The sequence below is a fragment of the Salpingoeca rosetta genome, assembly GCF_000188695.1.
Source record: "Salpingoeca rosetta unplaced genomic scaffold supercont1.14, whole genome shotgun sequence".
Classification (NCBI taxonomy): domain Eukaryota; class Choanoflagellata; order Craspedida; family Salpingoecidae; genus Salpingoeca; species Salpingoeca rosetta.
The window spans coordinates 517,466-527,520 of NW_004754920.1; the positions used below are offsets into that span (position 1 = coordinate 517,466).

Below are 10,055 nucleotides of genomic sequence, written 5' to 3' on the forward strand. Positions count from 1 at the left end.
CGACGCCAATGACGAGGATGGTGTGGTCGATGAGCGGCGGCCACGTGGTGTTACAGTGGTCGTTGCTGACTTTGGAGATTGCTTCTGCTGCTGCTGCTGCTGCTGCTGCTGCTGCTGCTGCTGTGTCATCTTCTTTTTCTTCCCACTTCCGCTGCGGCTCGCGGGCTTGGGTGTGCTGTGGGGCGTCTTTGCTGGTGTCGATGTTGTGCTGGCAGGGGCATCTGTCGATGAGCCACCATCATCGGTGCTCGTTGCTGCTGTCTGACCGCCGTCCTTCAACACCCCTGGCGACGACTGCATGCGCGCGAGGGACGATGGCCTTCGCGGTGCCTCCCCACGCTTTCGTGACGACTGCGACGACTGCTGTGACTGCTGTGGTTGCCGCTGCTTCTGCTGCACGGGCGTGGACGCTGACCGACGCCGCCCTTCCTTTGCACTTCGTGCGGCGACGTGCGCATGTTTCGCACCTCCGCCAATGGTGGTGTTGCTGCCTGATGGACTTCTGAGACCACTGGGCGAGCGCTGCCGTGTGCGTCGCAGCTTCGCCGCGGTCGATCGAAGTGGTGTGGATGTTGACGACGCCGTGCCCAGTCCAGAGGCGTGCAGCTTGTGGATGTAGTTGAGCAGCGTGTCCCACCCGCCACCGGTTCGCACCATGAGGTGATTCCGCACCTGGCGGACGTTGACGGTCTTGTCTGCGCCGCCAAAGATGTAGCAGCCGGCACGGTGGGTTGTCTCAAACTGCAGCCAACCGTGTGTGTGTGTGTGTGTGTGTGCGTGTGTGAGTGTGTGTTTGTGTGAGTGAGTGAGTGTGTGAGTGAGTGAGTGAGTGAGTGAGTGTATGTGAGTGTGTGCGTGAGAGTGAGTGTGAGTGAGCGAGTGAGTGTACGTGTGTGTGCGTGAGTGCCGGGGGCTGTGAAAGTCTGGAAGAGTACGAATCGCTGGCACAAAACGACCTGTGGCACTTGTACAAGAGGCTCTCAATACCAATGTATGGGCAAGTTGTGCAATGCAACATGTCACCAACCGTGACTTGGCCCGTGAGGCCTGCCTTGTCGATGCTTTGTTGGACGAGCGGCAACACTGTGTCGCTTCGCAGCTTCCTTTGTTCCTTCTTGAACTTTTCCACAGCTGTCACAGCCAAGGCAGTGAGAACCATGTCAAGAAACATGCATGTGTGTATGTATGTGTGTGCGTGCGTGCGTGCGTGTGTGTCGCGTGAGTTCGTGAGGGAGCAAGTTAATGACAGCGCTATCGGTGCACCCTGATCCCCCCATGCAGTGTACAAGAACATGACCAGACCATTGCAGCACACAATTCAAGCACAGGCCATTGCAACCAGTCTTGTGTCAAACCAACCGCGCGTGCTGAGAGATGTGCGCCTATGGATGGCGTTTGTGGCGCGGCGGCTCAGGCCCGTGTTGACCTTTGCGGACACCTTGGAAACGTTCAGGGGAAGGTTCATAGCCTGGAACGCCGGCCGCTTTATCTGCTGCTGCTTATCCTGTGGAGGGCACGTTTGCAAAACGGAACATTGATGGCCGATCGTCGGTGAGGTGTGATGGCCGAGGCAACAGACAGCCAGCCAACAGCAGCAAGTCATGCCGAGTACGAAATACAAGCCAGCAAGTCGAGCCAAGGAACCCATCAAGCAAACCACCAACCAAGCAACCAAGCCAAGCCAGCCACCGAGTAAGCAAGTGGGTGCAGCGCAAGGTGCGGATTCGGGTTCCACCACCGCCTCTCTCACCTCCGCGATTGCATCACGTGCTCTGACGTCAGCAATGACGCCGGCGACAGGACGCAGGGAGGAGCGTTTTCGCCGCATAATCTCGCGCATGGCAGCCGGCATGCTGCTGTCCACGCGGTGGCGGATGTTGGACAGGTCTGGCGAGCGTGCGTGTGTGTGTGTGTGTGAGTGAGTGAGTGTGTGTGTGTGTGTGAGTGAGTGAGTGAGTGAGTGAGTGAGTGAGTGAGTGAGTGAATGAGTGAGTGAGTGAATGAGTGAGTGAGTGGGTGAGTGGGTGAGTGGGTGAGTGGGTGAGTGGGTGAGTGGGTGAGTGAATATGGCTAAGTGAGTGTGAGCATGTAAGTGGGCTTATTGTCAAGAGGGCGCTAGCGACGAACAAAAAGACACACAGCAGCAACAACGGAAACAAGGTCAGCTACGCTTGACATGCTTGTCTCACCAAGCTTCGGGTACGTGGGGAGCTTGAAGCGGCCAAGGCGGCGTTTCTTCGCCTGATATTGGAAATCACAAGCGGGCGCACAAATGAAGGGTATGACAGATGAGTGAGGGTGCAGCAGTGCATGTTCATCACAAACAGCACGGCAGCACCCGCGCTCTAAATGTGACAGCATTCAGTTTCCACCGCCCAAACTTTATAATCAACAACCAAGCCCCAACAACCACTGTCACAGCACGACTCACCGTGAGCTTTGCATGCCGGGCGTGATATGCGGCCAAGCGGCTGGTGACGCTGCCAACGGTGGCACTGCTGCGTTTACGTGCGCGTGCAGTCCTTCGCTTGAGCTTCCGCATGGGCGTGACCTGCTGCTTTGGCAGCCGCGTCGCAGCGTCGTTCTCGTTCGTCGCATCACCAGCACCAGCACCGTCACCGCCGCCACTGTCATCTTGGTCCTTCGATTGTGACCGCTCCACGCACATCTTCAGGATGCTGGAAATGGCGTGAAATATTTCGTCCTGTCGGGCATTCACGTGCGCCTCCATCGAAGAGAGTGCGGTGCCGAGACCCGTGTTGGCTTTGGACAGCATGCGTGCTGCGCGTGTCACCTCCTTGCTGCACCGCTTGATGCCCTCCACTTGCTCGAGTGCACTGCGCAGCGCATGTTCCAGCGCCTTGAGGTCACGTTTGCTCGTCGTTGCGCTCGACATGAGTGCTGTTGTCGCCGCGTTGATGTCCGCATCCCAGAACCTGAACGTGATGAACGTGATGAACGTGGAATGGGGTGGGAATGGGGTGGGAATGGGAGAGGATGGGGAAAACCAAAAGCACGTGAGTGTGCGTGTACATGACACGAAATGTCAGGGTGTGAGATTTCATCCTTCAAGCACAACCACCGCACAATCACCGCACAGCCTGCTTAGAATGCAAGCAGTAAGTGTCATCGTACTTGGATTGGACGGGCTTGAGCCACTGTTGCGTCATGTCCACAATGTCGGCGTTGCTTGCAAGCATATCCTCCACGAGTTCGGCCGCTTCCACACAGCCAGTGTGAAGCGCATCGCTGCTCACCTGCGTGTCTGTCACCAACTCTTGCACAATCTCCGTTGCCCTGCATTCGAGTCGGGGGTGGGGAAGAAAGAGGGAAGAAGAGTTGGTTTTGCGTGCGTGTGTGTGTGTGTGTGTGTGTGTGTGTGTGTGTTTGTGTGTTTGTGTGTGTGTGTGTGTTGTGTGTGTGTGTGTTTGTGTGTGTGTATGTGTGTGTGTACGTGCGTGTGTAAGTGCGCGCGTGTGTGTTTGTATGTTTGTATGCACGTGCGTGCGTGTGTATGTGTGAGAGAGAGTGTGTGTGTGTGTGTGTGTGAAACAACACCGTGGTAAGTGAGGATAAGCAAGCACTGTCACCAACGAGGCCATCCATCACACTGCCAACAACACACACAACTGACTCATCAAAGTCCTGCGTTTGAAGGAGGAATTCCTTTGTGCTCTCCACTCGCTCCTTCACGTTCGTCCACAGGACATCCGCATCGCGAATGGGGCGGTGGCACAGCCCCTCCTCCATGTCGTTGACAGCCGTGCACGTGGCTGTCAGCTCACGAACCAGAAGCTCGCCCTCCTCTCGCGTGTGTTCGAGACGGCGAAGCAGCGCAGAGAGCTGTGACGTCGACTGAACACCGCCCGCACCACTGTCACCGCCGTTCACTGCCACCGCTGCACTGCCATCACCTTCGCCGCCGCCATCAGCAGTGCTGGTGGAACCAATTGAGCCGACGCTCGTCGTACGCGATTTGCCGCTGCCTACCTCCGTCTCACCACCGCCAGCTGCATGCGCATCACCAACGCCGGCGTCGCCAGTGCCGCCATAACCCGTAAGCGGTGACGATCGACACAGCACAGCCACGTCAACACGCGGGGGAGCAGCGCCAATCCAGTCAATTAGGTCGATGCTGAGCTCTTTGGTCACCACGGTGCCGAGGAGTTGGAAACAGCTCGTGCGGTGCACATCTGGGCATAGGAAGAACACGCCTTCCTCTGCCAACTCTTCCTCGTCCTCGTCATCCTCTTCTTCCTCTTCTTCTTCATCATCCTCCTCGCTGCCACCAGCGTGGATGACTGCGGTCGTGTTATTGCTGGTGCCTGAATCATCGCTCCCAGGATGACTCGTTCCCATCACCATATCATCATTGCCACCACCACTGTCACTGTCACCGTTGTCGCTGTTGGGTGCTGCAGCCTGAGCAGCGTCCTCGGTGTCATCTTCACCACCGCGTGGCGCTGCCACCTCATCTCCATCACTGACTGTCATCGCCTTATCATCATCTTCTACATCACCATCGCTGTGTTCGGCAATGGCGGGCAGAAGGCTCAGGTTCTTGCGCGTCGCAGCTGCTGTTGACGCTGCACCGCTGTCTGTGGACATTCGCGGCGATGGTGTTGCACTCCACTGCTGCGTACTGCGGTGGCTCATGGACAGGCGTTTGCACGCATGCACCACGCCGTTGTGCAAATCCGTGTACGCACACTGCACCGCAAACACTTGCGACGACTGCTGTTGCTGCTGCTGTTGCTGCTGTGTGGAAGAGCCATATGCACCATTGCTCGTGTCATCTCGGTCAGAATCATCGTCACCCACCGCCTTGTTTGTGCGCACGGTCTCGGATGGGATGCTGCCACCTGTGTGTCGGATGAGCACTGCCACGACATGTGTTGGCCGTTCAAAGGTGATGGTCACGCGTGGATCAGCGTCGTCATCGCTGCCATCATCATCATCATCATCATCACCACCACCGCTGTCACCAACCACGACAGCAGTGGGTGCGGTTGTGTCACCATGACCATCGCCTTGGTTGTGGATGTTGGTGGTGCTGGTGTCTTCTTCTATCGCCACGCCATCCTGCCACGCCACGTCCACGCCTGTGTTGCGTCGCCTGATGCCAAATCCAGCGCATGACACGCACCCCTGTGCCCGCTTCACATCTGCTTCCTCAAGGGCAGCCATGACGGGGTGGTAGTCTTGATCATCAGGCAGCCACGTGCTCAATTGCTGCTGCTCTTGTGGCTGCTGCTGCTGTTGTTGCTGTGACTGCTGTTGTTGTTGTGGCTGGTGTTGTTGCTGTGACTGCTCTTGTGGCTGCTGCTGCTGTTGTTGCTGTGACTGCTCTTGTGGCTGCTGCTGCTGTTGTTGTTGTGGCTGGTGAGGTGGTGTGAGGTAGGCCAGGTGGCCAGCAGCAAACGCTTCGACGCAAAGGTGAACGCGGCACGAATCGTTTTCGACACCACGTAATGTCGTGGCGGCATTGTGGGTGTCGCACTGGCGCTGCAGGTGTGCACCATCAAACCGAACGGTGATGAACCGGAACAAACGTCCGGCGTAACGTGACGCAATGGGAGACGATAACACCGTGCCCTTCTTCTTTTTGATGTTCTTGCCCGTGTCCGCTGCTGTGGCCCTCGTGTCACTGTCATCATTGCCACCATCGTCGTCGCCACCGCCGTCGTAGTCATCATGGCGAGTGCACGTGACCTGCACGTCATCATGACGCCACAGCAAACACGTCGGCTGTCCCGCTGTGCGCACGTGTGCAGATGGCGATACGACGCTGTCCGTTGCGCTGGCATCACGATGACTGGCATTGCAACGAGCGTTCATGGTTGCGGTCGCATTGTTGGTGCAGGCAGAGGTGTGATCCAGACATCCCCGCAGCTCCACTCGCAAGGCCGCCAACGCCGCTGGACCGCCAAGACCATCACTTTCCTCGCCATCGTGCCGTTGCTGCTGTTGTTGTTCCTGTTGCTGTGCTTGTAGGTTGTGGTGTTGTTGCTGTGCTTGTAGGTTGTGTTGTTGTTGTTGGCGGGGGGAAGAAACGCCTGTAAGGACGCCGTGTGCCCGAAGAAGCGCCCGCACGTTCAACCCAGCTGTCGTCGCTGTCGCTGGTGCTGTTGCCCCTGCTGTCGTTGTCATGATCGCGTCTTTCGTCCCGTGTGCGCCAGCAACGGCTGCAGCCGCGGAGACGGAGAGGGTGCAGGCGTGCACGTGCATGGGAAGGCCAAGATCAAACGTAGCCGAGGATGAAGTGACGCCGACGGGTGAGAGCGTGCACTGCGTTTGATGCGTGTACCCTGGACGCGTTGGCACGCACAACTCCAATGCCAATGGTGCAAATGAGAGCGGGGTGGCTTCAGGGCCAATTGCCATCCCATCATCATCGTCGTCAAGATCATCCGACAGAACGCCAACGCTGTCCTCCTCATCGCGAAGATGGTCATCACCCGTGCTCACATCGTCTCCGTCAACCTCCAACATCGGCAGATCAGCACGAGCACCAGCTGTATCCTCATTGTCATCGTCGTCGTCGTCGTCGTCGTCGTCGTCGTCGTCGTCGTCGTCGTCATCATCATCATCCTCGTCGCTCTCGCTCTCTTGCTCCTCGCGCTCAATCTCAATCTCCATTGCAATCAATTGCGACGGCTCTGGAGCACAAACAACCGCGTTGGTGCAAGCAGGTGGGGTGGATGTGTGTGTATGTGTGTGTGTGTGTGAGTGAGTGAGTGTGTGTGTGCCTGTGTATGTGTGTGTGTGCATGTGTGTGCATATGTGCATGTGTGTGTGCCTGTGCGTGGGTGCGTTTACGCACGTCCACATATCCTTCGATATGTCCTTCCTCGTACACACACACACACACACGCACACACATACACACACACACACACACACACACACCGCTCGCATGACTCCATTCCCGCGTGCAGCGTACCCATGCCGACGGTTGCTGCGAATCTGGCGACCTCCAGGAGACAGTTGAGCACCGCCCGGTCGTTCCGGCCTTAAGCGGCGGACGAGCAGGCAGCAGCGATGCAGCAGCAGGTTCAGTCGTAACAGTGGTGTGGCTTTGCGTTAATTCTGGTGTTGGCTGCCCCTTGGATCACACACATATGACACACACACACACATATTACACACACGCACACATCACACACATATTACACACACGCACACATCACACACACACACATCACACGTGCTGTCGCACCTTCCACCATGTCGTTTGATTCGAAGAGCAGGACGTCTGGCATCCCAAGCTCTCGGCACCACCGCAGAAACTTCTGCACGTTTGTGCACAGCACCAGCAGAAGAGGCGCAACAAGGACGCGAGGAGACGTGTCAGCGAGAGACACGAATGATGCGCACAACGACGTCCGCAAACACCCCAACAGGAAGGTAAACATGCACTCACGCACACATACACAAGCCCTACGCACTCCATGCGCACATACACAAGCCTGCACACTCCATGCGCGCGCACACACGCACACATACACAAGCCTACGCACCAACGCACACACACACACACACACAATTGGTTGGAGACATACCACGGCATTGTCGCGTGCAAGGAAAGTGTGAGGTTGCGCGTGTGCAAAGAAGCGAAGGCGGCGACTGCCAGTCCCGCACACGCGAGCAGCGGACTCCTGGGCAAGGCGGCAGAACTTAAAGTGCTGGTAGGACGAAGATGGCGGTGGGTAATGGTTCATGCAGGAGGGAAAAAAAAAAGCGGATGCGCAGTGAGAATGTGATGCACAAAGGAGAGCAACAACAAACGCACGCGTGCACATACGCACACACATACGCCATCACTCACTCACGCGCGCACAAACACATGTACATCCCCGTACCGTTGGTCGCTGGTCCATGGGCGTGTTCTCTGCTGCTTCTTCAATTGTGTTGGCCAACTTGCACACCAGCACTCCATTCTGCAACTCCTGCGAGCGGCAAGATTAGCACAAACACAAGCGTGTGAGCATCGTGAGCAGCAGTGTAAGCACAAAACGGTCCATACATGGCATTGCAGTTGTCGTTCAAGGGGTGAAGCCACAACCCGTGTGCGCACCTCCATGAGGTTGTCTTCTGTCAGACGAGCCTGCAGCTGCTGAGACAGCCACTCGGCCAGGTCCTCGCGAATCACCAGGAAGCGTTGTTCCTGTACACGGTACAAACACGCATGTACATTAAGCCATACGTTGAGAGCAAGAGTTGTAACGTGAGAGAAGGGAGGGCTGAGAAGAACCATCGCGCCAAAACGCGAGCGATAAGCGCACTTGGGGCAGTTGTCCAACGCACGTGTGCAGCAAGCAACGCCAACCACGGGGCAGGCTTACGTCGAGGTATCTGCGCCATTCTGGGGACTGGTGGTCAAGGTCAGGCTCCTCCTCGGCCTCTGTGCAGTGCAACGAACAAGCAAGAACGGCAAGTCAGCAAGCAGGAGACACAACTCGAAGTTCACGACCACAACAACGCACATACACACCCGCACACACCCGCACACGCACGCACACGCACGCACACGCACGCACACACACACGCACCGATGCGCTTCCTTGTTGGTGCGAGCATGCTGGAGACTTGGCGCAGCCTCGCGCCAGCACAATCCCCACCACCACACAGCGACAGAACAAGGGAGGATCGAGCCTGAGCCTGTTGTTGCCCTCAGCCAGTCTTCAGAGTGCACGACACACAAAAAAAAACACACAAGAAGCAAGCACACCACAACAACAACAAGACGGGCACTCCTTTGTGCATCGAATCAAATTTTTGTTGGCCCACGAACAGCCGCCAAAAGAAGAGAAAAGGGACAGACAAGCACGAGAGCAGCAGCAGCAGCATAAGAGAAAGAGAGACAAGCAGACAGAGACGACAGGGGAAGAGACAAGAGGCAGCGTGAAGGGCACGATCAGGTGCAGTCGGCGAGGGTGACAGTCGGCAAATCCAGAGTCCAAGTAGAAACGAAGAAACGAGGAACCAATGTGCATGCGTGGTGTGTCTGTGAGTAAGTGTGGGTGCAAGCATGTGCATGTGCATGTGCATGTGTGTGTGTGTGTGTGTGTGTGATCATTTGAGTGAGAGGAGTTGGTGTTGTTGCAAGGTAGCAAGGTGCTTACCTTCCTCGCCGAGGCGAGGATGGCTCGTTGGTTGGGACGCCAAAAATGGCACCATACCAACTCACCAAAACAAAAAAAGGAGGGGAAAAAAGTGAGTGTCAGCCGTCCACTTCCGGGACTGACTGGTACCTAAGAGAGAGAAAAAAGTGTGAGGGTGTGGGGGGCTTAGTACATGTGCATGTGACCGAATGTACATGTGTGTGGTGGGGGTTGTGTGCGTGTGTCTTACCTTAATCAGTGCTGACAGCACTTTTGGGAGGCCCGCGATGTGTTGCCACCACCACCACAGCGGTGGTGGTGGTGTGTGTGTATGTGTGTGTGTCTGGGGTGGTGTTGGTGTTGGTGGTGAGGGAGAAATGACAACGGCCTCTTTTCTCCGACAACAACAACAACAACAACAACAACAACAACAACAACAACAACAACAACAACAACAACAACAACAACAAACAAACAAACAAAACACACACACACACTGGCTGGCTGCTGGGGTTTTCTCAGCAAAGTTTCTTCCCCCATTTAACCAATCACCTGCGACAAGACAGAAGACACGCCCATCTGTCGAAAGTTTGCCAATTACAAAGCGGCAAGCGGGAGCGGCATTGACAGATTATCGTCAACGCGCCATTCACAGCCACGCCCCCTTTACCAACATTTTACCACCTGTCTTTCGGTTGGAGGTACGCCACTGCCTTTGCACAAAAGCCAAAGCTCGAGCTGTCGAGCTTTGTCAGGTATTGTTGTGGTGTCCCATTCTAGCATTCTGAGCTTTCTGTGCATTGTGTGTCAAATCATGTCATTTTTCACATCAACACGTTGCCTTTCATCTTTACTCAAGGACCTAAGGACACAAGGCACATGCAGAACCACAGTGCAGCAGCAGTAGCGGTAAGTTTAACACACGCCTACACAACAACACAGGCAACCAGG

At 56.1% G+C, this 10,055-nt stretch overlaps 1 protein-coding gene across 1 annotated transcript in view; it reads right to left on the minus strand.

Annotated features, from left to right (window-relative positions):
* The window catches only part of PTSG_06223 (uncharacterized protein), a gene marked incomplete at both ends in the record, with an annotated part of 8,705 nt that extends 125 nt beyond the window's left edge, over positions 1–8,580 (minus strand). The window contains 15 exons of the mRNA XM_004993055.1: positions 71–741; positions 1,028–1,131; positions 1,360–1,504; positions 1,751–1,887; positions 2,190–2,241; positions 2,432–2,936; positions 3,136–3,297; positions 3,635–6,659; positions 6,944–7,012; positions 7,220–7,292; positions 7,563–7,685; positions 7,863–7,949; positions 8,078–8,167; positions 8,346–8,404; positions 8,553–8,580. Coding sequence (XP_004993112.1) covers positions 71–741; positions 1,028–1,131; positions 1,360–1,504; positions 1,751–1,887; positions 2,190–2,241; positions 2,432–2,936; positions 3,136–3,297; positions 3,635–6,659; positions 6,944–7,012; positions 7,220–7,292; positions 7,563–7,685; positions 7,863–7,949; positions 8,078–8,167; positions 8,346–8,404; positions 8,553–8,580 — 5,330 coding nt within the window. The remainder of the gene's footprint in view (positions 1–70; positions 742–1,027; positions 1,132–1,359; positions 1,505–1,750; positions 1,888–2,189; positions 2,242–2,431; positions 2,937–3,135; positions 3,298–3,634; positions 6,660–6,943; positions 7,013–7,219; positions 7,293–7,562; positions 7,686–7,862; positions 7,950–8,077; positions 8,168–8,345; positions 8,405–8,552) is intronic.
* Positions 8,581–10,055: the final 1,475 nt, after the last annotated feature.